The sequence below is a fragment of the Sander lucioperca genome, chromosome 13 (assembly GCF_008315115.2).
Source record: "Sander lucioperca isolate FBNREF2018 chromosome 13, SLUC_FBN_1.2, whole genome shotgun sequence".
Taxonomy (NCBI): Eukaryota; Metazoa; Chordata; class Actinopteri; order Perciformes; family Percidae; genus Sander; species Sander lucioperca.
In genome coordinates this window covers 9,947,002-9,975,000 of record NC_050185.1, presented here as the reverse complement: position 1 = coordinate 9,975,000, position 27,999 = coordinate 9,947,002, and the positions used below count along the sequence as shown (strand labels likewise).

The 27,999-nt window shown below is 40.2% G+C and overlaps 2 protein-coding genes across 7 annotated transcripts in view; both read right to left on the bottom strand.

Annotated features, from left to right (window-relative positions):
- The window catches only part of LOC116064852 (kinase suppressor of Ras 1), a 31,838-nt gene extending 29,610 nt beyond the window's left edge, over positions 1 to 2,228 (bottom strand). For 3 of the 4 annotated variants that reach the window (XM_031320163.2, XM_036008978.1, XM_031320166.2), the window contains exon 1: positions 1,698 to 2,228. In XM_031320163.2, the coding sequence (XP_031176023.1) occupies positions 1,698 to 1,907 (210 nt within the window). In that variant the 5' untranslated portion in view covers positions 1,908 to 2,228. The remainder of the gene's footprint in view (positions 1 to 1,697) is intronic. The other variant, XM_031320164.2, reaches the window with a different exon arrangement.
- Positions 2,229 to 10,822: 8,594 nt separating this feature from the next.
- On the bottom strand, positions 10,823 to 27,629 carry LOC116064898 (vascular endothelial zinc finger 1-like). Of its 3 annotated transcripts, XR_004899223.1 has the most exons (6): positions 27,515 to 27,629; positions 19,398 to 20,149; positions 13,920 to 13,989; positions 13,655 to 13,817; positions 12,154 to 13,280; positions 10,823 to 12,101 (listed from the first exon to the last, which is right to left on the bottom strand). XR_004899223.1 is itself a non-coding variant. In XM_031320267.2 (5 exons), the coding sequence occupies exons 1-5, from the start codon at positions 27,545 to 27,547 to the stop codon at positions 12,919 to 12,921; spliced, it is 1,380 nt and encodes a 459-aa protein (XP_031176127.1). In that variant the 5' UTR covers positions 27,548 to 27,629; the 3' UTR covers positions 10,823 to 12,918. The 3 variants fall into 3 exon arrangements, 2 of the variants coding, with proteins under 2 accessions (XP_031176127.1, XP_031176128.1); XM_031320267.2 differs by having other exon boundaries at positions 10,823 to 13,280; XM_031320268.2 differs by having other exon boundaries at positions 10,823 to 13,250.
- Between the last annotated feature and the right edge of the window lie 370 nt (positions 27,630 to 27,999).

The window sequence follows — 27,999 nt, the reverse complement described above, 5'->3', positions numbered from 1 at the left end:
AGGCTTAGACATAGAGCTACTACCATCACAAATACAAATAGATATTTTGTGTTGCTACCTGGCCTGCTGAGGCAAACAATGAGAAAGCAACAGCGGATACACTGTAACTCTGCGACTAAATAATGTTGCATCTTGACCATTCTGAAGGTCACTTGAAAACCAGTTCAGCCAGGCTGTTGCGTCTCTGTGTGGCTGAAACTAAATGCTCGGAGCTTTCTGGAACATTAGTTTTTAGGGGCAACAGCACAATTGTTCATGGGGGTGTTCAGTTATACAGAAAAAAAACAGACATGGATAATTGATAGCCTCCAGCCAATCAGGAATGAATATTCCTTTTATCCAACGCTTTAATAAACCATGAGCCAGAAAAGCCATTTGCTATCTACCATGTCTCTAGAATGTTAGTATGTCTGGAGCATAATACCAAAGATACATACAAAGTTCAAATTTGTAAGCATTAACCGTTTACTCTTCAATGTTTTTCACAACTCCGTGTCTCATCAAATGTACTCTATCAACTTTTAAACCCACACAACAATCCCCTCTTCTCATCACCCTCCTCAGCAGAAGCAGGGCCTGTTGTCCCATCATGCATTGTTACAAACAACATGAAGTTGGGCTATCCATGACATTATTCCTTCAGTCATCTGGCAGCTGAGAATATTACAAAAACAATATGACTGTAAACATCCCATGAGTGGAAACATGCAGGCATGAGAAAAAAAAAAACTGACGAAAACGACTATATAACAACACCACTAACAAAATGCACACAGTAGAAATGATAGGAATTATCATTTTTAAAAGATAAATAAGGCCCCAAAAGGCACATTTCATTCTGGTGTAGTTAGCCTACTTAAAAAAAGCATTTTCGAATCTGTATCTGAATTTTGTAAGAACATTTGTTATATGGTAGGTGATGGCTGAAAGGCTAGAGATAGCAAATACTGGGTGCATCCTTTGCTGGTGCGTGCATGCGACCATGGCATGACTTCTCTATCACACTGCTGCCTACTATAGTAAAATATACAAAGGCCCGACAAAAGCCATGGCTTTTGCGCAAAGCAATGTCAAGTCATCCCAACACGACTGAACTGAATCTGCATCCAGATGCAGGAAAAGCAGCGCGTACACCAACCCTGCCTACTTACGCCTGGGAAACAGATAGTACACACATGGAACACGTCGTACAATTCGTTTTGTATTCGCCGAGCTTGCCTATTGTGCACACACGCGAAATCCTGTGCAGAGAACAGCACACGGTGACATACATTATAGCAGTATCAGATTATTGAATGTGTGCCATTAGGCCAGGCTAAATTCAGCTGCACGGCACGGTGCTGTGAACTAACCGAGGGGCTCCTGACAAATATTTCCACCTAGAGAAAGAGGTCACACAAATAACTGGAGCAGACATCAGTCACATCTCGACCATTTAGGAATCGTATACAGCAAGAATGAAGGCAACACTTGAGTATCATGCGTTGAGTCTTTGCACCTCAATGCATCGACCCATGTATATTGCAAGCAACAAAATGCGCTCAGCTCACTGACACTCAGTGGTGGAGCGCCTCGCTTGCAGCCAATATTCAGCCTATATGAGGCGGACATAGTATTAGGGCTTCATGACTCCGCAATTTGACTAGACTGCTCTCTATCGCAGGACGGGGCTGTGACATATGTGAAAAGCTCATTACCTCTAAAGTGCGTATTTCTTGCTGTGTGAGGTCGTTGGACGCGGCGCATTTGGTCCGTAGCCCCTGTAAACTGGAGATGGAGATTTCAATCATATTCTGGATGAGTTCGCATTGATGTAGTGCGGCCATCGCTGCGCCACCGCTACTATCCCTCTCCGGCTGCTCATCACTCTCGACCATCTTCCCACCTTTAGCAGACACACTATCCATTCCTCAGCATTGGGCACGGCTGGAAGGGCTGGAGTCAAACTGTTCAGCTAAAATGAAACACATGCAGCAGTCCAGCGACGCAGCGACCTATTGTGGAAGTTAGCTGACAGCAAATGTCCCCAGCTCCCAATGTGGAAAAGTCAGGATGCAAAATGAATTTTTTTTTTGTTTATCAAAACAAGATGCTCGACGGCAACCCAGGCTGTGAAGCGGTCCGAAGTCCAGCAGTGCTCGACTTCTATATTCGGTCCGTGTAGGCTACCGAAGACAGGCTACTCTCTTCCACCGACAGCTCTGGCAGAGGCTTTCACCGTCTGTCAGCTGTTGGGAACATCATGGGGCGCGGTGCAATCTGGGAAATGAAGTCACACAGGCACTCAAACTCTCCCCCCCTCTCATGCGCGTGCTCACACATGAAGAAGGAACAGCAATTGTTTTGTACAATTATTACCACAATAACTTGATTACGTGTTAAAGGTAAATTCATTTATATTAGTACAGGAAAGTAGGCTATATAACACCAGTATGTAAAACAATAACAGAGAAATCATAGTTGTAGTCAGATTATTAATGACTGCATTCCGTTTAGGTGCTCTGGTTAGGGCCCTGATATATAGCCTAGCCCCTTTTTTACTGAAAATATTTAGTCATGTGACAATAAGAAAAGCAGAGGTGTAAATAATAGAATTAATGATGGCTGAATTACAATTGGCTGTTTCAGGGTCCTGGTATTGTGCATGCTGGCTCACCGTCCCATTGTCATGGCTTACTGGGACACTTGAGTAGAACGGAGCCATTGTCAATGTTATTAGTGACACCTTTAGTTTTCCTACTATAACAAGTCATAATATCTGTGTAATGTATTAGTGTCACCTGTGCTTTTTCTGCTGTAACAAGTCAAAGTGTCTGCCCTGGTAACAAACCTATGTCATGACAACAAAGCATATCGCAAAAAAAAAAGTATTATGAAGTAATATGATAGGATCTGCATTATAGGGTTGCTATGAGGAATTCTGGGATTCAGAATACTCCTCTTTTTTGCACTGGTACAGCACAATTGCACAGTAGTGTGGAGAGGCAGAGCTGGCAATGCAAGAGACGCTTTGGGCCCAAAGAATAATCACCACCTTTCACCTCACTCACAATGCCATGCACTGACATGTATATTCTCTGTGTCGAGCAAAAGAGATGCACCATAAGGCCTAAAAAAATACAATAGAGGTTTTAATGATATGAGTAATAGGCCACAGGTTCTTTATGTAGTTTATCAAAGGTACAAGCTGTAATCAGTGTACAGCCCCCTTCCCATCCCGCCAATCCAAGTCCACATAGTTGACATTCCACTTGCATGTAGTTGAGTGTACATGGTCTGCATTCAAATGCAGACAGTGCACTTTCCACAATGATGTGATGTTTTGTGTAGAAAGGGTGCTGTACTGTGCAGCTGATTCAGAACGCTGCTGCTCGAGTCCTCACTAAGACCAAGAAAGTGGATCACATCACTCCAGTTCTGACGTCTTTACACTGGCTTCCAGTGCTTCAAAGAATTGATTTCAAAATACTTTTGCTGGTTTATAAATCACTAAACGGTTTAGGGCCGAAATACATTTCTGATCTACTGCTACACTATGACCCACCCAGACCTCTCAGGTCATCTGGGACAGGTCTGCTTGTTGTCCCCAGAGACAGAACTAAACAGGGGGAAGCAGCATTCAGTTTTTATGCTTCACATATCTGGAACAAACCGCAACTCTCAGTTCTTTTAAATCAGGCTGAGGACCTTTCTTTTTAATGTTGCCTTTCTTTAAATAATTGTTAATTTCTTATACTGCACTGTAACTTTTATTCTCGTATTTTATCTGTTTTAAATTTTTTAATCGTTTTTAACTGCTCTTTAATGTTTTATGTAAATTACCCTGTTGCTGAAATGTGCTATACAAATAAAGCTGCCTTGCCTTGCCTTACACCTATTGGGCCTTTAATAGGACATATTTTTTATTTTGTTGTCTGGTGCCTATAATCTCACTCCTCAGAAGTCTCAAGAGTTACTTCAAATGAGGTGGTCAAATTAAAAGTGATCACTTAATCCTCCTACTCATGCTCACACTCTTTATGTCCACACCAAAAGCAATGCAGCTGGAGCAAGAGCATGCAGCCAGAAATGAAGAACTTAAAGATATGTTACAAATCTTAAAAGTGATGGAACTTATTGCAACTTCAAGAGCGAGGTACACTGTTTGCCCTCATATGAGGACAGCGCATATCATATGTATGGGGGTGGGAGGAGTGTGCAGGTTTCCACAACCATGAAGCAACAGTATACATGGCTCATTGCTGCAAAGAGGGTGTGATGTTCCTTCTTTTAATATACCCTGATTATACAAAGCAACGTGAGTCATTTCTAATGGAGACCTGTGTTTCTCCTCTCCATCTGTGTATCTGTCTCTTCTCGTCTTCTGATTGCAGGGGAAATTGTACTGTATCTTACACTGGCCAGACATGCACCAGTCCATATAGCAGCCTTGCAAGCTAACATATAGAGATCAACCAACAACCAAACAAAGGAAGTAGAAACCTTGTTGGGCGTTTTGGTATACCACTGAGTCAAGGTGAGTCAACCTCCAAATCAACTGAAACTAGCAATGTAAATTCCTCTGAATTAACATTGGAATCTGACACTGATTCAACATGAAATTGTAAATACATCTGACACCAGTGCAACGATGGAATGAAACAGACACAAAGCCAAGTTTCAATCCTAAACTATTTGTTGTTCAGCACATTGTACATTCAGTCCTGCTGTATTAACAGCACAGATTTGATGGTGACATGCCAGCAGAACACCCTGCTAATTACAGCTCTTCTTTGCCTTCAAAATGAAGCTACTTAGTGGCAAAAGTGGGACCAGCGTAAAGGAAGGTTTTAATATTTAATATTGGCTGTGTATGGTCACCTTTTAGATAGCATACTCAGTCAAACTAATAAGTGTACAAACACCAAAAAAGGTGTGGACCAGTATTGTTTAATTTAGTGTAATATGATGGCAGCTAATGCTCAAAACAGAATGTTGCTAAATACCTATAAGCACAGAGCTGTCTGTTAAAACGTTGCAATTTAAGGGATATATTCAATTGAACCTCTCTCATACCATATGTCTGACTTATTGCCTATTGCATAACTGCACCATGAGGACTCTTGCAGTGAGCAAGTGATTATCTTTGTGACTACCTAATCATTCAGTTGACAGATCACAAAAAGGTGAAATGTGAGCACAACATGTCTGATTAAAACATTTCAGTGCCTCTCCATTTGTTTCTGTGTGCTTTCTTTGCAGTTGTATCCAAGAGTTCATTTTCCTCTTACATGATACTTGAGGATTACTTACCTTTGTTTTCCGTAATAAATAATGTGTAACATGCAGGCGGTCACAAAAGTACCTGCAGTATATTAAAGAAGATAGGCACTTGACAGCTTGCTGACACGACTCACTAAGCTAAGGATAACATGATCCTTTCCCAGCCGGACGGTCCCTTAAGCCGTTTAAACTGTTGTGCTATTGGACAGCCAAGACACCACACGTAGCATGGAGCTCACAGCTTCAGATTAAATGAGATTGTGGACTGTCTGCTTCCATCGTCTTTGCTGGCCAGGATTTCCACAAGCCAACCCTGCAGGTCTGGAGCCTTTGTCCTACAGTCTGCACAAACAGTTGGATCCATTTGGATAAACGTTTTGATGCAGTTCTAGTAATTGCATAAATCAAATAAAAATGACAATTAGAAATGTGTACCTTGGTCTGTATGTGACATTGTCAGGGTATACATTTATTAGATATTGTGCAGTGCACATCTCTCTCTCTCTCTCTCTCTCTCTCTCTCTCTCTCTCTCTCTCTCTCTCTCTATATATATATATATACATATATATATATATATATGTTTCAGTATAGACTACACTTATGTTGATTTCCAAATATAGTGAAAAAATGTCACTCAGCTGACTGCAGTGTTGTGGTTATGTGTAGATAAATCGGGGCCAAATATTAAAAGTGTCTTTAAACAAATATTTTTTTAGATGCATCTTACTTTTCCTGAATGAGCGAACTATTGCTAACTCAGACAAATGGGGAAAGGAATAGGTTTACAAAACATACCACATACCACAAAATTATTCTAAGTATGTCAACCCTTTCAAGAAATGTTTAATTTTTACCCTGATTAACGCATGTATCTTGATTAATAGAGAAGAAAACAGCCTAACAAACGATGTCCATCTCTGGGCCTGCAAAACATTTTTTTTTTTTTTTTTTTTAGCTTTGTAATGCTGAAAGTAACTCTGTGCTTTTTACTAAATATTTTTTACTCAAATCAACATTTAGGAACATTGTTAAGATAATTGTGTGTTGTTATTATGATCATAGCTTTCAAGAGCACACCATCATACTGGTATCATCATGTAATATAATCACTTTCATTTCTTGTGTTACTTGTCTGCACAACTCTTTGTCCATTTGATTAATATGAGTTTTTTTTAATAAGACAGTTTCAGTAACTATTCATTATTCATCTTATATTTTCAGTAAATTAATTCCTTTCCTATTGGGTTTCTCAGTGCTGTGTGAACACATACAGAAACCCATTACATCTAGGTTTTTCAAATCCAAAATGCCATGGAGCTCTTATATGGAATGTCTGTATTTTATTTCATTTTATTTAAGCCCTTTTGCAAATCTAAAATCTCTAAGTATATCCATTGCCTTTTTGATATGATTACATTAATCTGAAAACAGGAAGTAAGACAGAGCAGGCCTCCTGTAAACTTCAGTTGAACTCTCCACCCTACAGAGTCGCCAAGTGAGTTTTGTTTTTCTCTTCTTTTTTTTTAAGTAAGGGGCAGGGCACTTTTCTAACCTTTACTATTTTTACTGCATACATACAACTGAACAAATGTACACATTGCTGAAGATCTTCAAATGAATACTTGTTCATCCTCTTGGCTATTCTTAGTGACCGTTAGGAATATCAGTACCTTCTGCTGAAAATAACACATAGTAGGTCGTAACATTGCCACACTTGTGTGTTGATATCTAATAAGAGACACAATTGGCTTTGCACATTTAACTTAATAGTAAATTGTTTCACCCCAGACATAAAGATGATACCAGATACTGTTCTCTAGAGTGTCTTTATATGTGTTGGTACCATTCCCTGTGAAAGAGAATATCCTGTGCAGGCAGAATACAATTCAAACTTTGCTATTAAAAAACAGATACAGGATAATGTAAATCAATTGGCCCACACTGGGGACCAGTTGGATTAGGGGGAACACAGGCTTGATACAACTACTCAAATGGCACCTAATAGTGAAATATTCATAGACACCACCATCTGCTGGACAACTATGTACTGCAAAAATACATTCAGTTTAATGTTCAGCTTCCAAGACCTTCTTTAGTGCAGTGAGATGTCTCTATTTTTCCCCTGCAGATTCTAGACAGATTAGGGCAGAGTAGAATTTAGAATCCAGGAAATTACTTTTGATTCAATTAAATTCTTTAAACAAGTTGCTTTGAATTGGAAACAGAGAATGCTATCTATTGTTAAAACATATTTAAATGAAATTGAACATCTTTGTAACATTGACCTTTAGTGGACATTACAAACGTAAACAGAACACATGTTGGGCTGATGGCTTTTATGGTTAGTTAAGTATTATTGTTACTGTTTGGTTGCAACTCAATGAACATGCAGGCAGCTCAAGACTAGAGCTTCAATGGTTTGACCAAACAGTAGACAAGTTGCATGACCTAAGTGACTCTGAATGTGGTATGAATGTTTGTGTCAGATGTGGTCCCACCATCTCAGAAACAGCTGCCCTCCAGGGATTTTCATGCGCTCGGAAGTTTAGAATTGACAATTGATGGGAGCAGTTCTGTGGGTGAAAACAAGTTGTGAATGAGTGTAGAAGGAGTGAAGAATGAGCAGGCTTATTCGAGCTAACAGCAAGCATGCGCACAGTGCAACAGCTGGTCTGGTTTGAATGTGTGGCCTGGGATGCAGTTAGTTGTGTGGCCTAAATTATTATCCCGGACTGTTTTATTAAGAACTGGACTTTGCCTTGCCATGAATTAAAAGTACCAGTACAGTAATGTTACAACGGCACAAACGGCCTTTTTCAGGGTGTGAAGGATTCTCTGATCTTTTTGTGTGTAAAATATTGGATAACTGTGCCTCTTTTGGCTTTTAACTATTATTTAAGTTTAACAGTTAAGAGAAGTTAAGAGGTGACATGTCTTGGGTTGAGCTGCTAACAACTAATTTAAATGAAATATAACAAGGGGCCCCAATTAGACACAGGTTTACTCTTTAAAGATGCCTTCCATTTAAAAAAATGTGTGCCGTTGCCTATACTGACTTGTATCCGTGCAAAGTTTATCGCAAGAGGTGTTTTTATATTCCTAAAGGTGGAAATGTCTGTGCACTTCCCTTAATTCTGAGATTCATACCTATGCAGGGCAAGCGAGATTTGGTATGTCACAGATTCGAAAGCCAATCACCTATGCAAATGCCAGCAAAGGACCCAGGTACTGATTTAAGCAGTGGTTTCTCTGTCTTCTTGTCCTGGAACACCGCCTCATGGTTTGGCGGCTGAGAAGCCGAGGTGCTTAGGTCTCCCACCTGCAATAGTTCCACTGAAACACATGAATCTCCTCCACTTCCAGGGCATATGGGCCAAATTGTGTTTGTGTGTTAATGTGCTGGTGCAAGGACAGTGTAAAAGAACCATGTCCTTGCCTCAGCAGGATCTGCAGATGGTTTTTTGAGTGTCTCTCGGGCCCATCACTTGAGTTCTTGGAGCAGGCTAGCCTAGGGGGTTTGTTCACCTAAACAGCTTAGCTCCTTTCCACAACTAGAGGGCGGGGGATCTCTGCATTATGTTCTCCCACCCCTACTGCTTGTATGTCAATGGGGACAAGGGGTGCAACAAAAATTCTGGACTTTTAACCCAATGTCATCGCATTTGCCTCCAGATCCAGGGGCGTGCACTTTAGCTGCTATGATAGTCGCAGAACAGTTTTTTGGGGGAAATCATCAGAGGGTGCTTCTCTGACGGCTCAGCAGCTAGCTCGATTGTGTGGTGAGCTTTGCACAGGTTATAGGTTGTGCTCCCTAGGTCGCACCGGGAACATTGCCCAGTCAACCAACATCTACAAGGGCATGTCTTTGGAAGACACTGCCTGGCTGCTTTATGGTTTCCCATCTCTACCGTTGTAATGTAGGGATATGACGGTTCTATACGTTTCAATCGGTGCTTGGTGCAAGCTATGGGACATCCAGGTCACGTCGGTGGTGCAAACTTGTAACCGTGAGCCAATTTAAACAGTGGTGGAATGTAACAAAGTACAAATACTTTGTTACTTTACTTAAGTACATTTTTCACGTATCTGTACTTTACTTAAGTAGAATCAATAGTGCATACGTTTTACTTTTACTATTCATTTTGCAGCAATTATGATACTTTCTACTCCACTACATTTCTACAAGTTCCGTTATATTTTCGTTACATTTTCTGATCAGTTTTTCCCCCTGCCAAAACGTCTTCCTGACTGTCACGTACGGCACGAGCCGGCCCGAAGCCCGAAGTGGGAGTGGGTGAGCAGGTCAGGGATGGCAAGTGACGTGATCCCCGTAGCTCTCCGAGGGGTAGTGGAGCTGCCGAACCTGCTGGCAGCACCCTGACTGCTGCTGCTACGGATGGAGATGAGAGCTCAGCTGCTCTGAGGCTTTACGGATGGTTTACAGCCTGGTTGTCATTTCCAGAATGTTCGTCTCGAAAAGCGACTCCGTAAAGGGAGGGTGGTTCATTACATGGAGGACAGGCCAGAGTTTAGTTTTTTGTTTATTTTTCAGATATTTATATATATATATAATTCTCAGTTGTTGGTGTCCTGAATGGACCATATTATTTAAAAACTGGTTTGCTAAGGTTTTTCTAAAGATTTTCATATTGCAGTGAAATAAATAGAAAGCAGTTGCTGTGTGAAGGGTTACTCAAACTAAAAACTAACAATGTGTTTTGGATAATGGTTAGGAATACGTGAAGTTAACAGGCAAAACTAATTAATGGATACAAATATGCAGGATACAACATCTAAAGTGTTACAACACTCAAGTGTTTACTCAAATGTAAAACTTGAGCATTAAAGGTCCTATGACATGCTGCTTTTTGGATGCTTTTATATAGGCCTTAGTGGTCCCCTAATACTGTATCTGAAGTCTCTTTCCCAAAATTCAGCCTTGGTGCAGAATTACAGCCACTAGAGCCAGTCCCACAATGAGCTTTCCTTAGGATGTGCCATTTCTGTGTCTGTAGCTATTGAGGAGAAGAGAGGGGGGGGGGGCAAGGTGGAGGGTGGGGGTGTGGCCTTGACCAACTGCCACTTTGCTTGTTTGCAAAGGGCCAAATTGTCTGGGCGGGCAAAGCAGAGAAAGGGGAAGTAACCTTCCTCCTTATGACCTCATAAGGAGGAGATTCCATATTGGCCCATCTGAGCTTTCATTTTCTCAAAGGCAGAGCAGGATACCCAGGGCTCGGTTTACACCTATCGCCATTTCTAGCCACTGGGGGACCATAGGCAGGCTGGGGGAACGCATGTTGAAAAACCTCATGAAGTGAAATGTTCATGCCATGGGACCTTTAAACATTGTATAGTGTGTTCCCAGCTATGGGTTTGTTTGGTAGAGTGTGCACAACTGACAAGGGTTGTGTTCAATGGTAAGTGCTTGTAAACATAAGAAAAAGTATCTACTTTAAACACTGGAAATGATTTGCTAAAGAAATACATAGTAATAAACTTCTACATATTTGAAAATGTGGTGCTTTCTTAATACCGAACATTACTTAATACATATAAACACATTTGATAGTTTTCTTTTATTTAGACAACCCAAATAAAAGGCACATAACATTGCGCATGTTTATGTAATAATTTGACAAACATACATTTAAAAAAAATGTAGGAATGTTTGACCTTTCTGCTAATCAGAAAGCTAGCCATATATACAAAATTACCATTGTTAATGTTCTAATACAAAAGATTTATAAAAAAGGTTATCTTATCTTTCACATCTATTCTAACTACCATATTCTTGGAACTAAAATAGTTTTGTACAAAGATATACATTCAACTGCTTTCACAAGAGTCCTGGAATTTCCAATTATTTCTTTTCCTAAAAAATAAAGAGATGTTCAATTCCACCAGAAATGTTCAGTTTATCACATTATTATTATTATCAAATTTGGCAAACAGGCTATCATAGTGTATCTACGTAAATGCATAAGAACAAAGAAAAAGCTACACTAATATTTTGTTTAAAACAAAACTTGGGAAAAATGACAAACATGCATATTGCATTTTTCAGTATAAACTGAATCAACTCAGAGCTGCAACACTGTCGAGAGAACATGGCATTCAGTAAAAATATGTTCAACAGCTACAGTATTCGGGTTCATGCAACATCAATCTTGTCCCGATTATTTGTATGGACATAAACTTGCATTTTATCAAATTCATTCAGATCTCAGCCACATAACTATGCAGCCTGAGACGTAACTTGACTTCAAAGGAAATGTCAAAAATAGTATGCCATTGCACAGTAAAGGAATAGTTAAATGGACGGCTAAATTTAAAATCAAAATTTCTTGGAGTTCTTGTCCCTGATGGAAGTCAAGTCTTGGAACGTGACAATGCCGAATGATATAGGAAATCATAAAAGGAACATGGAGAGATCAAGAATCAAGATACATGGTATAGATAGATTCAATTTAAAAAGGAACCAGATTCATGTGTAACGGGCTTCTATGTGTGTTTCCTGAGTGAAGGGTCCTTAGCATCATCTTGGGGAAATCACAGATAAATATAACAAATAAAAAATAAAAAATAAAAAACAGTGTACAGAAGAGTCAGACAAAACTAATTAGTCACCATTATGATGACAGTAACAGCCTGAAAAAGCTTCACTACAAGGCCAAGCCATTCCATGCTCAGCCACTAGATGGCCCACAAGTGCAGGTAGGCTAACCAAAACACTTAAGACTCCAATTTGATCTTTGATAATACTGTTGCTCACCTGTATGTAGGATATGCTTTCAGTGCAAGACTCATTCCATTCTGACTTCATGGAAAAAAATGAACACTACAAATAACAAATAAAAACAAATCTTTGCGTTCCCATACCAACAGAAAACAAAGTACACATATTTAATTGTCAAGGACAGCGTTGAGATATCCACTTGACAAATGCAAAAATTTAAATGCTGACATGAAAATACATTACTATGTCAACTGTACAAGTTAGTCACTGTACCTCAAGAGCATACCTACTATCTGAGGAGAAAAAGAAAAGCTATAGCACTGTGAAAAAATATTCTTCCATGCAAATGGAAGAGACTGTCCCTTTTACTAGACTCATTTCCTATAACATTACATTGTGATTAGCAGGCTATAATAATAATTAAAAAAAAAACAAACATACAAAGTAACACCCAGAGGCTTCGGGAGAGAACTTGTAAAACATCAAAAACAGCAATTTATTGTTATTGCTTCAGTCCATTTCTCATCTCCCTTTTACAAAAGCACAGGTGTGTTTTCCTACAGAGTCCTCAAGGGTGCTTGAGGACTCCTCTCATTTGTCATTACACAAATCACAGTTTCACTCTAACTGACTACACTAAGTCTTACGGTTGTCCTGATTTCAAGAGAAATCCTAATCGATTTCTACTTAAGTGTTCTGCATCTCACGTCAGTCACTTAACATTAGTTGGGACGCGGCTGTGACTTCGGGAGCTCCTACCGCCCGCACAGCTCATGTAAATATTCACTTCAGGGTAAGTAAACATGGTTCAGGGGGAGAAAGAGCTGGGCTTGAGGCGCAAATGATGACGACGGGAGTCTCTTGTTTCACTTCATTTTTCCCTTTCTTTCTGGCCAGTCCAATGCTCTGTCTCTCCTTTTTACCAGTGTTGGGAAGAAGGCAAGACTTGGGACAGAAAAGGCATGCTATCCATTGACCTCATGGCGATGTTGAGCGGACCAGCCATATTCATAGGCATGGTGGTCGTTATAGCGACTGGGTGGGCAATATTCATGGGAACCGAGGAAGGGATGTTGACGGAAGCAATGTTGACGGGCCCGGTGATGGTGACTGGGTGCTGGAGGCTGATTGGAGATGTGATGTTGACTGTGTTGGTGGTAATGTTCATTTGTGCGGCTATGGTGACAGGGTTGTTGGAGTGGCCCCGGTTCATCGCCGTGGTGATGGGGGCAGAAATGGTCACAGGTGTAGCTGAGGAAGAATTGCAGACCCCATTACCCTCTGGGAAAACACGAGAAAGAGCATTCAACTTTTGTTCTGCGGCTACGCAAAATAGTTGTTCATTGGTAGGATATAAAAGATAAAAGCAAAGCTTTAAATGGGCAACACTTTCATTACTCCCCCTGCAATCTAATGTATCCTCCGATTTTAACAGTACCACAACATTATACCTTGTAATCTAACAACCAGGATTAGAGGGAGGTGATGGGATAGAATTTGCAAAGCTTGATAACATTTTTCTTTTTTTTTTTTTTTTTTTATTTCTACTACAGCAGTAATGTGACTCACAAAGGCTACTTGCCAAGTTAAGAGATACTAAAATGAGGCAGAGATGTTAAAGCAAAATGTATGTGTATCTGACACGTGTGACATACCTTTGTTACAGGAGTTGAAGTTGGTCTGTCCGTGAGTCTTCAAATGGCTGGTGATGTAGGCTGCACTGAGCATCTTCCCACAGATGCTACAGGTGACCTTGCCTTCATGCCTGATCATGTGGGAACGGAGTCTGTCTTTGGTGGCGAAAGCAGAGGTACAGGCCTGCAGCCGCAAAGCAGACGGGGTCAAAGGTCAGCGGAGTACAGCAACAACATCATTATAATAAGTAATAATAATCTGGAAGCTGACAGTGAGGACTCTTACCGTTACTTGACATTTAAACGGTCTTTCCGAGGAATGCACATGCTTCACATGGCAGCTCAAGTGGTCTGGCCTAGATTTAAAAATAAAAACAAGCGGTAGTAGTAAGCAGTAATAGTTAAGGGACTATATTTCTGGGGGCAATTACAGTAACTATGCTAGGGCTGCAACTAACGATTATTTTCATAGTCGATTAATCTGTTGATTATTTTCTCGATTATTTTGATTAGTTGTTAGGTCTGTAAAGTGTCAGAAAATGTGGATCAGCGTTTCCCAAAAGCCCAAGATGACGTCCTCAAATGTCTTGTTTTGTCCACAACTCAAAGACATTCAGTTTACTGTCACAGAGGAGAGAAGAAACTAGAAAATATTCACATTTAAGAAGCTGGAATCAAAGAATTTTTACTTTTGTCTTAAAAAAAAAATGATTCAAACTGACTAATCGATAATCAAAATAGTTGGTGATTAATTTAAGAGTTGACAACTAATCGATTAATCTTTGCAGCTCTAAACTATACTTGTGATTTGACCAGGGATACAACATTACCTGTTCAAAAACATATGCAAGTATGCATCATTAACTGACATGGAAGTGCACAAGGACAAAGTGAAATGCCTATTGTACAACGTTTCTTTACAGTGTAAGTGCAGAAGTGCGGAAGCATATGGACGTGCTCCGTTTGCTTTGATAATGAGGGGCTGGGCAAAAAAAAAAAAAAAAAACCCTTAAAATTCCGGCCAATGGTGGTCAACACTCCATGATCAATCGTGCGTGAATTAGTTTGACCTAGTTTCAAAAATGCACCACACAGAGATGGTAAGTTTGTACACTTTCCACTTGTTTTCTGAATAAATTGACAGTTTATTACACTACACTACTTCGGTTTATTTTCTTGCAGCCTTGGCATTACTTACAGAAATTTGAAAACAATGTTATTGAGAATCTCCAGGAATTTGGTTGGTAGTTTCCTGAAATCCAATACTGAATTGCACAATATCTCTGAGGATTCGGAAGACACTTTCTAGGCCACAAAGTTATTCAACTTCACTAATGCAGTGGAGGGCGGGGGGGGTGGTTGTATTTCTGACAACAGTCAACAACTGTGAGAAAGTATTAAATGTATGTTTACAGCTATGTAAAAAAAAAAAAAAAAAAAAGTGACGAATCAGCCTGAACGACTTTTTTTTTGCTTTCGCACTGAACTTTTTTTTACTATGAAACAAGTTTGATAAACATGTAACTTAAACATTAAAATGACAATAACAAGTGATATGAGATAGCAAGATATATTTAAAAAAAAATACTTATGGTAATAAGTCTTTACACAAATATTGGTGTTAAACTGAAGGTTAAAGAACAACAACAAACATTGATGACAACACATTCCTCTCTGTTCCACTATATAATTAACTGTCCACTGCATATCAGCAGTTGCAAGAAAACAGCCCTTTGCCTCTTGACCTTTACAGTGAAACTCCAGCATTCACAAATTCTTCTTGGCACTGATCCTCCTCTGTCAGCTTGTTAGTTCTAGTGAAGCTGTGAGCTGAATCATGTTAGAAGTGGCATAATGGAGTGAGTAAGGGCTACAGCATTGGAAGCTGCTCCGAAACCAGAAGGTTTCATGCTGCTGGATTTTTTTTTTTTTTAAATATACAAATTAGAGGAGTTAAGTGGAATCTTCTCAGTGGTGCAATGAAATGGAACCAGGTTTTTCTCTTCCCTTTTTTTTGTCCCACCGACGGGGACAGCAGACTCCAGACAGTGCCTGCGTATATCTGGCTGAGTGGCAGTGACTCAGTGCCCTGTTATTCAGTCCCCATTCTCACTTTCCAGTATGCTGATGAATCCCTACCCCATGTCACTGTGTTGGAGGCATGCCCAAAACTGCCCTGCACAGCGCTAATGTTACAGCTCGACTAGGGTAGACGGCTGATGTTTTTGTTGGAAGTTGTGTTGCAGCACAGAACTCTTCTAATGTTATCAATATTCTCCGCTCACTCGATGCCGATAAAAATGCACCACCGGACTTTTTGGCTCGTTTAAAAAGACAGTGAATTGTTCTTTGTGTGTGTGTTGATAAATCTAAATATGTAGCCACCATGAGACCTTCTTAAACTAAAAATATGTGTTCACTACATAGTAAATGTGTTGACCTGAACATTACCGTGTGGTTCACTGAACTCCCAGGGGAAAGAGACTCCGTGACATGCTGGCGGGAACAGCAAAGCGACAAGTGATGCCTCCCCCTCCCTTGATACTCTACCACTGGTGCTCTCCCATGTGCGACTGTTTAAACATGTGGTTGAAATGAAATGTCGTGTGCGTGTGTGTGTGTGTGTGTGTGGGTGGGGGGGGGGGAAGATAAAAGTACAAATCTAAAACTGCTTAGCACTTATAAATATGAAAACACAGCTACTGGGAAGCTACCTGGACAGTACATGGCCATACAATTATCCCTCTATACGAAAACGTGCAGCAATTAAATAATCCAAACCGAACTGGCTGAATCATTCACAAACATGTCATGGGTTGCTACAAGCAATAGGGTTGTTGTAGGCTATTTAGTGAACTTTTGGTAAAGCAAAAAAAAAAATAAAAAAAAATAAAGATATAGCACCTGGCGATTTCATTCTTTGTGAAAACAAATCCTCTCTTTGCATTCACTGCCAAACACCATTCTAATTCTAACTGCAAACATGAAAGACGTAGTGCATAAGGTTACACTTCAGTCTAGAAAGCATGCTTCGCTTACTTTGCTAATTTTTGGACTGACAAGTTAATAGTCAAAAAAGGTATGTTTGTTAGAATTTCTTTATCATCATGTTTTTTGTTTTTTTTTTTAAATTCCATGCAGACAAGTCAAGACATTTCTCTTTGACCCCGGAATGCAACCATTAGAGGATGAAATTACTGTTTCCACTACCATAAGAATAAATTAGATTTCAGAAGCATACTTCATGTTTACAATAGCCGTGTTAGTTGTTGATTGAAATTATAAATAAATTAGAGCAGTTGTGTAAACAATTCGATTTTGCATATGTCCCTATTTTCTCACCAATTTAGAATTTGCTATTGTCACTGTGCATTGCCCCAGTTGCTGCTGATCCCATTGCTTACCAAACACATCCTCATTTAGACTTAAGCCCCTTTCACACATGCACTGCAAACCTGAAAAGATCTAACAACCGGCTTTTACTTAAGGTCCCGAGGGTTCAATCAGAACTAGGGAAATCGGCATTCTTCTATAATGCACCAACCACCTGGAACACGCTACAACAATCATTTAAATGAAGTTATCTTCCAACATATGGGCAGTTTAGAGCACTGGTTTTAAATACTCATGATTTTGGACGCAATTGCTTTTAGTCATTTAAATGCTAATTTCTATCTGGACTCCAACATTTGTAAATTGTGTTCTAAATTATAAAATATAAAATATTTATTTTATGTTATCTCGGCTACATTGAAAATGAGGGCTTGCCCTCAATTGTACTCCCGAGAACTAAATAAAGGTTGACGATGATCATCTAGACATTACCCGGCGGAGCTGTATGTGAGCATACAGCAAATGATGAAGAAATCAAACATCCAAGGGTGAAGGAGGAGGGTGTTAGACGGAAATGTCTAACTGGAGAGACGACGAGATTTTGGGAACTTCGCCAGACAAATTCAAGGAACGGTTAAGAGACTGTTGTTTATGACCTAATTATGAACGGCTCCGTGACACAGTGTAATCAGCGCCATTCCTGTCTGCTGCACGCTCCACCCAGCGCCACCCCTCGTCTAAAGTATTTAGAGTAAGTAAGAACGCATCTGGCACGGACAACCTCCCGTTGTGTACCACACGTGTGAAAGGGGAGCTCCGGAAAATGTCGGGACCTAATTTCTCAGACACAGTCCAGAGTTCACATGTAAAAATGGCTGTAGACAGAAAAGTTTCACTGGCAGAGTATAAAAGGCAGAGATTCACAGGCCTAGACACTCACACTTTGGACACATCCAAAACAAAGCAGTGGCTAATGCAGCGACAATGATACCCAGCTGGCCACCCGCTGGAGACCACTTCCAGTTATGTTTATGGGCCCGTCTCAAGAAGCAGGTTTACTGAATTAGTTGGATAACTGCAGTGAATACAACTTAACAGTTGCTTCAGTTCATGCTCCACATCTGAGGGGTGCTCTGCATTTTAATCAGTAAAGTTGTCTATCAATTGACTAATCCTGCTTTGCAAGACAGGCCTCGAAAAGAATTAAAAAATAACTCTTCACTGACATAATAGTGGATGTTTAGGACACTTAAATTCCACTTCAAATGCCTGTTTCTGAACTCACTGTCATGTGTTTTTTTTTTTTACAATTATGCTACTGGTCAAAGAGGGAATATAACTTATTCCACCACCTCAAGAGCAATATGAGGAACGTACAACATTTGAAACGGGTAATGTTATCTCTCCACGAAATCTGTTGCCAGCACTAAACGGCCATCCATTGCTCAGGGTTTGCCAGTCTAACTACCTATGACAAGTCTGTCTGGCAGCATGAATAAAAAAATGTGTTCACCCTTTTCTCCACATTTTGTACTGATAGTTCAAATATTGTTGACAGTACATTTTCGGGAAGGAATAGCATTAGTGAGCTATTAAACAACTAAGTTGTGGAACAATATCAACACATTATGGTGGGAAATATAATGTTCTATCATTACTGTTAAACAATTTGAACAAAATGTAAAGAAAAAAAGTGAACATGCTTATTCCCAATACAAGTGTGTACTTGTCATTTGTACTACCTACAGAAACATTGCAAGTGGCCATTGTTGCCATTTAATGCCTAGTTCACACTAGGCAACTTTAAAACTCATCAGATCACTGTACTGCTCACACTACACAACTTTCCATCTTGTATTCGGGAGTTGTATTGGCTCACTGACTCTGATGAGATTTACCCTTTAGGTATTGAAATTGGGTATTGAATGACGAGGCATTTTTCGATACTCAATACTTTAGAGGCAATTCGGTCAGTGCCTAAAAAGTACTGAATTCGGTACCCAGCCCTAATCAGGGATGCGTCTGCGGGCTCGCGTCTTTGTAAAGTTTACGCATAGCACTCGATCGGCGATTTGCAAGCGCTGGGCCAGCGCCAATTTGCCTCCAAGGGTTAAAGTAACAAACCATTTGTAAGCCTGAAATGCTGCCCTGGAGGAAATGTGTACAATGTATTGAATTAGGAATTCTATAAATGTAAAACTGCTCTATGCCTGAATTCCGGAATGGTGCCTGAGAACTTTAAGCCCTGTGCCTCTGATCTGGAGCTCCAAAGACTTTTGGCTAGTGGAAAATCAGAGATAAAGTCTGAACTAGGCAAAAGAAACGCTAACCTATTTCACTCGAGTATCAGTCACGATATTATAGGATGTCTAACTCAAAAAAGGCAACATTTTTGAAAAACCTACCAAAAGGCCAAAAATGTGGTCCTTACCTGGAAAAGCCTTTCCCACACACTGAACATACATAGGGCTTGTGGACTCCCCCGTCATGAGAGCGAACATGGTAGGTCATCCGGTCCTTCCTTTTAAAGCGTTGCTGGCAGATGGGGCACTCAAAAGGCTTCTCGTCTGAATGGGACAGCTTGTGGCGATTCAGGTGGTAGACATCACGAAAGGCCTTGCCACACATCTCACACCCATGGTTTTTCTTGACAGGTTTGGCGGGTTTCTTGGCGACATTTTGCTGCGGCATATTTCCCATTGCAGATGATGTCATGATACTCGCGCCTGAGGAAACCGAGGTGGTTGCTGTGGAGAGGATGCCCGCCACCGTGGAGATGTAGGAAGGGTTGCCGTTGTTCTCTCGTTGCATGGTGGAGATCATGGGTACCATGGTGGGGGCTGTCTGGGCAGCCTTCTTTGGCCGTGACACCATCTTAATACCGGTGTGGCTGGACTCATGACGTCGCAGGTGGTAGCTGTCACGGAAGGCCTTGTTGCAGTAGCCGCAGACAAACGGCGTTTTACCTTTGTGTTCCTTCTTTATCACAGGCATTGGTGGCCGTGCACCTCCTCCGCTGGCCACATTGTCTTTGAGGAGATCAGCAGCGCTGGTAGGGGGCTTCTGGTCTATGTGGATGGGCAGGATAGGCTTCTGGTCAATTTGTTCAGCTCCTGCATTAAGAAGTGGCAGCAGGCTGTTCTGGGCCACATGGTGCTGGTGGTGGAGGGCTTCATTGGCCTGCTGATGAAACAAACACACACATAGACACACACACAGGCAAAATTTAATACAACCTTTAAGGCTAATAACACTGATGGGTGAACATTTATGGTAACATAAAATTGATATTATTCACTCAATGTAAAATACACATCAATATTGGGGATTGTAGCTTCAAAACTGGAGTCAGCTTTGACAAAATGGACACCGGATTGGTCATTAATGAGGTTGACGCAGCATGCCACTAGTGCAAAAGAATCCAAATATACTGGATGAAAAATGATCCCATCATGATGGTGCTGCTGATTCATCATGTGACTGCAAAGCAGGCATACCAAATTAGAGGCAAAGCAGAGTCCAGTGCACTAGCTCAGCTAAGGAGCTCAGTTAGAGGGCAAGGTGAAGTAAAGGAGTGAAGTGCACCCACGCACACACTACGCAAAAAGACAGGTCACTAAACTAGACAAAGGAACATGGATCACAGTGGCCTAACGATTTTCTAGGGGTTTGTCAGCTGTGGTTAGTTACGCTCTAAACAAGATTAGAAGTAAGTCTAAATCTACATTTTGGCAATTGAACAGCTCAGATAAGTTGTTACTGAGTTAGATACCCCCTGTGAGAAACGCCTGAGATTCCTGTTGACCTAGGGACCGTCCCACCAACAGTCATCATAATTAACAGAGCAGGCACAGAGTTGCAAACACACTATCAGCAGGGACAGATGTTAATGGTAATGCATATGCCTTTATGGCTCTTGCTAAACTTGTAACTTGTGAAGACATATTGTTTCCATATCAAACATAAATACTACATCACAGTTAACGCTGCTGTTTTGCGAGATGGACACAGTCAAGACAACTGTGTTTTGGAACACCAGCAAGAAAGGACAAGGTGGAATGCTTGACCTTTCCCTTTGAGGTTCAATCACCCATTGCAGAGGCCAGCCAAGAAAGGACTTGCAAAAGAGGAGGCAGGGGACAGAAAAGAAAAATGAACCACACAGTGTCCTCCTTATGTCATCCAGCCTATTGTGAGAGACACAAATCTGAGCAGCGATGCCTCAGCAGGGGATCTTTGTATGCTCATCTTCATTGATTTGGCTCATCTATTCATGAGACAGGGACATTGTTTATCCACACACTACTCAACTAAACTCTCCGTCATTCCCTCATACGCAATAGGACCTGGGAATTCGTGGAAAATGCCACCAAGCCCACCCATCCATTTGTCTAAGCACCTGCTCGCACTTGCCACCTTCCAGGATTAGTCATAATCATGCCAATGCTTACCCGTCCACTGGCACACCAGGGGTGGGGTGGGGGGCTTTATGTTTGGGTGGGAAGGGGGGATACCAGCCGGGAACCCTCTTTGTGAAGCTTGTGAACAGCAGACATAGCCACTGCAGACAGCCTGCCTCTATACAGAGGTGCAGGGCCTGTAAGCTGCTGTGCCTTCATGCAGCTCTGACCATTTTGACACAAACGCGCTCTGACAACTGGGGCTGCTCCCTCATAAATAACATCAAAATGGAGGGAGTGTCCTGATGGCTCCACGGGCCACTGTAGACTTGAATTGAGCTCACGGTCTGAGTCAGATTATGTCTTTCTTTTGTGTCACACTCTACAGCTGCTTGGCGAAGCCCCATTTTTCACAAAACAAAAAGTATAATTGATTACATAAAAATGGAAGGAAGAAGAGGAGTGCATATTGCAGGAAACAAAATAAAAAAATTTTTTTCCTGGTACGTGTAAAGCCTTCTCTTCAACTTTATGAGTTTGTTCTACGTTGTTCTTCACTTGTTTACAAGTTCTGAAATCTGTGGCTGCTACCCAGTTTGCTGAGTTGACACAAGTTCTTACAAAACATCACTTTTGCAATGTTTGTAATCATTCTTGTTTTTTTTCATAGCCTTTAAAGCTATATAAATACTGCAGGGATTCAGTGCCTTGCTTGTTGATGTAGGTTGCAGGTAGAGGTAGGCTAGGCAGTTCATGTTTCCGAGGTGGTTTCTATATAAAAGGCTAATTCTTTCACCTGGGCTTGGATTGCATCACGTAAGAGGACGATAGGCCATTTCTAAGCAACTCACCAAGCCTTCCTTCTCCAAAAAACACTGAAATCAATGAGCCACAACCTCCAAAGGCGGTGGCATTTAATACAACATCTGATATAGAAAACAGTCCCTTCACGAACAAGGAAACAGCTGTGAGATGTTATGTGGTGTATATGAAACACATTACCTGGGAGCACAAAGAGCTCTCTTGATTCAAGAAAATTGCAAACATTTTTTAAATGCGGTCAAAACTGGGATATTATATGGAGGTACTGTATCGAAAAATACACGGATGAAAGGTAAATGACAAAGAGTGAACCAACGTTTAGGATAGTAACTCACTTGCTGATATCCAGTACACATCTGCTCACACCCTGATTACACAGACTGATCAGTTTTTTTTGGCATCACAGCTATGATGAAATTGCTACTAAAGTTCACATTTTGCAAACACTGCAGTTACAAAAACACAGTGTTAAGAACACCTGGTGAGTGGTCTTTGTAACAAATGATGTAAAACCCTGTTTGGACCTTAAAGCAACACCAAATCACTTTTCCTCTTCAGTCCCCCTACAGGTTGGAGGCGGAATTGTCCATTATCGCAGTCATTCGAACTACAGATCCGCTACCCGATCTGGCAAACTTGCATAGTGTGGTTACAGCCGACAGAGGGCCGCAAAGCGAATGCAGAAGTGCCGTTCACCCTGTTACGAGTTCATGTTGATCTGTGCTACGCCGTAATATTCACTACATTCCATTGTTATCAGCTTTTGTTTGGCCAAAGGCATTATTAATACAATTCTGAAAGGTAACAGAACTATTTTTTCAAAGCAGACATTTTGGCTCATCATAGCAGTAAAAGCACAGGTGTAACTGATAACTTAGTATCAGTATTGTTTGATACTTTTCTGAGCCATGTCAAAATGTATGCCGTGTAGGGCTGCCCCCTCTAGACTAATCGGTCGTTTTGGTCTTAATCGACTAAGATTTAGTCATTGTTTATGCTTTTTTTCCATGCTCAATGACTTATTTCCAATAAACGTATGAGCACATCTTGGGTAAACACTAGATTTTAAGTGGTGCTTTTGCATTATTCTTTGTGGAGAAACTCAGGTTTTACAGATCTGTCGATTAAACCAACTAATATCTTAGTCAAGAACATCCTTCGAGTGTAAGTTGACTAAGAATTTCTTTAATTAAGGACAGCCCTAATGCCTCGAAAAAGATGTTAAAAACACACAAGTAGAACATAAATAAGCAGTACAATATATGAGACTCATGAAATATTTCTCAATGGCACTATTAAGCCTCAAGCCTCAAACGTTGCAGAGTCTATTTTTATTTAATGTTATCAAGTCTACAAAATGGGGGGATGGGGACTACTGACCAGCAAAATGTTGAGGCTACATAAAGCCTTTACACTGGCACTAGGACTTTAACTTAAAATTTAAGACGCTAAAGCTCCCTTCATTAGTATATTTTATTTAAACAGTAAATACAGGTACTTTGTCGTAATGGACATGTTTCAAGCAAAACAAGCTCTAAAAAAACAACACTTCACTGTAAGCTACATACTTAGCACCAAATGGCAAACAGAAAGAGTTAGTCAGTAGGCTAGTTGGTGGACAATGTTAAACATCTACAAAGATAACAACCCAGATATTTTTTAAGGGTTACTGTAACAAACCGTAGCTAAAGAATTGGACTTGCATTCGTCAGGTGGCCACAGACATGACTACAAATGACTGATAATGTTGCTTCATGTCTGCTAGATTTTTGAGTGGGCAATTGTTTGCTATCACATTAGCCATAGCCACTTGTTGGTTGATCTGTCAGCTTGACTTAGAAAGGCAAAGATTAATCCATTAGTTGTCAACTATTAATCGCCAACTATTGATGATAATTGATTAATTGGTCATGTTTTCAAGAATGAAAAAAGTCGTGCGCCCAGATAGCTCAGTTGGTAGAGCAGGCGCCCATGTATAGAGGTTTACTCCTCGACGCAGCGGGCCTGGGTTCGACTCTGACCTGCGGCCCTTTGCGGCACGTCATTCCCCCTCTCTCCTCTTTCATTTCTTCAGCTGTCCTGTCAATAAAGGCCTAAAAATGATCAAAATTCTCTAATTACACGTTCTTAAATGAGAATATTTTCTAGTTTCTTTACTCCTCATCTTTGAGTTGTGGATAAAACAAGACTTTTGAGGTTGTCGTCTTGGGTTTTGGCAAACACTGGTCGACATTGTTCATTCAATTAAATCAACAGAATAATAGTTACTTGCAGCCCTAGCTTAACTTAATGCATTTCTGCCTCTAATGGAAAAATTATTAATGCAATTTCAAATGTAATTAGTAACACTTTTCTGATATCAAAAACTGTCGCTGCACTAATATTAGATGATCTAAAATGTAATTTTACATACAAATACATTAGCCTGTTTACTGTATTAAGAAACAGATCTACACCAAGAAATCAACAAAATGGCTTCCAAATGCAAGGTCACAGCATCACCAACAGCTTTCTTGAAACCATTTAATATGTGTTGCAGTGGCCTGTAAAGGCAATATTATTAGGCTAGGTTAAGAGGAGTCAATCATTTTCACTATAGTTTGTTCACCTATTAAACGTCAATTTATTTCAAACATTTGTCAGCCAAACGCATCTTGAATGAATGGATGCATAGCACTTTATAATAATTGTTTGTTATTATAATAGTTAGTCTTCTTCTCTTCTTGTTCTAAGTGGCTATCACAGTCTTCAGAGAAAGCCAGAATGGAGCTCCATGCACATTGAGAATTGCATTAGGACTTTCTCACTTTGGGGCACTTTTTACCATTTACTTTGCAGCATTACTGATGTATCATTGTGCATCCAGACAGAGCCAAACTGGTCTGAACAACATGATTCACTTAACTGTAGCCTGACATAAAACTGGCAATATATTGCGCATTATGCGAAAATAGGAGAGGCAGCTGTACTTATGGTAGTAGTCCAGCAGCTCATTTACACAACAATATGGATAATTTTAAACGCCTGACAAAGTATTTAACCAAGAATATGTTAATCATTTTCTACACATTACTAAAATACGTTTCTATAAAAAAGGTAACAGTGGAGAACTTTAAAACTAAAAATTCTGCAAAGCATGTGTCAATTGATGGTAGTTGAATGAAATATTTCTAGCCTTACGACAAGCCCCAGAATGATAACTGCACACAGATTTACATGAGATTGACAGCGTAACAGTGTGCGGTACATAATACATGCAGGGCTTCTGGCTAGACGCCAGATACTCCACAACAAGCCACACCGTCCATCTGCCTTTTACATCAGGAAGAAATAGTGCTCAAAGATGAGGGTCTCTCACAGTAGAGCAGAATGTTACTAATGCCACATACCAAGCAGGGTGAGTGTTAACACTGGATAAGCAATGTTAACTTTGCTTGTGTAGCAAGACCTTAGCTACACCTTTTAGAAGCAACTTAAATGAGAAAAAAAAAAAATTCTCTAACATATCGATGATAGTTCAAGCTTCCCTGTAGCACTTCTACCACCTTGACTGCTTCTCCAGTGACTACATGAGCCCTTAAGTTATTTGACTTTCATTTATGCATCCTCTCTGCCATTTTCAATCAGTGCTCCCTCTCAGCAGCAGTTTGACACATTTCTATTAACATATTTACTTGATCAGTTAATTACTGTAACTGTATTAGTCCCGAAGGAAATTATTGTACCAGAGTAGATGGCAAGTGATACAAAGTAAACATGTTTATCTGAAGGTCAAACACATAATATAAAATAAATAGTATTGTCCAGCATTGGCAAAGGACTTAAACATAACAGTACTAACATTACCAACAAGAACTCATGATCTGTACCTGACCCTGCTCTCAATTACATACAGTCACTCACATTAAGCTGCAGTAAAATAATAAACTAAGCAGTCAGCAACTGTAGGATGTAGATTTAATAGTTTTCTAAGGTAAAAAAATAAATAAAAGAAAAGGAGATTAAATTATTTTTGTGAATGATACTGAACTGCTGCAAGGTTGATTGAGGAGGTTCTTCCCATTATGGAGTTTGTCACACCCACTCAAACACACTGGGGCATAACTTTATATATAATATACCAAATAATCCCTCTTAAGACTTGTAAAAACACATGAGACGACAGAATTGCGATATTCTTAGGATGTGGCTTTATAAATGTGTTAACAAAATGACAGCATACAAATAAATGCGGCAAAACATTTAATCATTTGAAATATCCTCTCCCTTAAACTAAGGTTGTATCGTTTTGCTTTCTTCAAGCTCCAGGCTCAATTCTTTTAGGCTAAGTAAGGCCATGGGAATAAACCATTTCATTCATTTTTTGAACAATAGCCTTCCATCTTAGTACACAGTGAAAACCACTAAACCGTGGCAGAGCTCACTCACTTTCTAGCTAAAAGGGATTTATAAATTGCGTAATGTTGCTAATTTCAAATCTGCTTCTTCGTTGCTAGTGTTAGCTGATGTTGTGTGCATAGTTTGAATTCCTTTCCACCACGGTCTTGCAGAATAAATAGCTAGTTAATAAACAGAGAGGGGCACAGCGTTGCTTACCAAGCAATGTAACATTAGTTTTGTGGGCTCATTACGACAGCCTCGCCCAAATTAAGCTAAATTAGCTAGCGAGTTTGATTAAGGCAGCCTTAACGTCGTTAGCTAACTTGGCTAGTTATTGTCGAACCAACCGACTGAGGCAAGCGGAAAGTTCACCGCGGACTTGCGAATCGTCGTTGGTAAATCTCAGCAGCCGATAACCTAAGTAAACACTTATTCAACGTTAGCTAAACAAAATGATATGTGGTATTAACCGCGTTACAATAAGAAAATCTTCGCCCGGCATTACATCTCATTATCCTACGGCGTCCGATCAAAGCCCTCAGTCACACGGAAAAAAACAGGTCTGTCTCGATTGTAACGGTGCAGTGGCGTCTCCAGCCTACTTCAAATTATCCCGCATGTTTTGCTGGCTTCGACTTGGCAAACAAACTTAAAAAACATCAAGCGCTGTCGAGTTTTTCAACATAAATAATCTAAGTATCCGTACAATAGAAAGCACAAGCCACCTTTTTCAAACACACGTTGAAGAAAATAGATTTTTTGTTCTAGCGTCATTCCCAAACCTCACAGCTGGACGCCTGGATTCATATACCATTGTTTTGCTTGGTTACTTGATCTTGGCATTACTCGTTTAAAAACTGGTATTACCGCTAAGATATCCAGTGCTTACACTTGTTAAGGTTGTTTTTCAAGCTATCCCAGTTTCCCTCCTAAAGAGTCAACTTACTTGAAAAAGAAACGTACTCCAGCTCGGCTCCATTTCCACACTTACTAATTCTGTAGGAAACCTTGTAGAAGCCTACAACAAAGCAACCAAACATGGCAGCTGAAACAACTTCCGGTAACCTCGAGGGTTGAACCACTTTACTGACGATTTAGGGGGGGGGGTATTACATTTAGTTTGTTAACAAATAATTAGTGTAATAGTTTATGCAGCTCATAAAACAGAGATGAATAAATAAATACTGCCAACTTAAAATGCATTCTGAAATATAATTGCAAGACATTATCTGAATCGCTCCTCCTATCACAGAACTAATTTGATGTAGTTGGATTTCTAAACACCCCTCTGGATGGTTTTTCGCTAAGATTTTTCGAGGGGCATTTGTTAGTCTGTCACATGTGGCTGGGATATGAATGTGTTTCAGTAACACTAGGCTAAATTCGTTTTTATAAGAAAATTATTTAGAAAGCGATTTGTTCTGCATTACA

Coding starts and splice junctions, on each gene's coding strand:
- LOC116064898 (XM_031320267.2), bottom strand. CDS start 27,547: ATGGAGCCGAGCTGGAGTACGTTTCTTTTTCAA. Junction 13,990..19,397: donor TGTGGGAAAGGCTTTTCCAG/GTAAGGACCACA, acceptor TTTTAAATCTAG/GCCAGACCACTTGAGCTGCC. Junction 13,818..13,919: donor CGTTTAAATGTCAAGTAACG/GTAAGAGTCCTC, acceptor TTGCGGCTGCAG/GCCTGTACCTCTGCTTTCGC.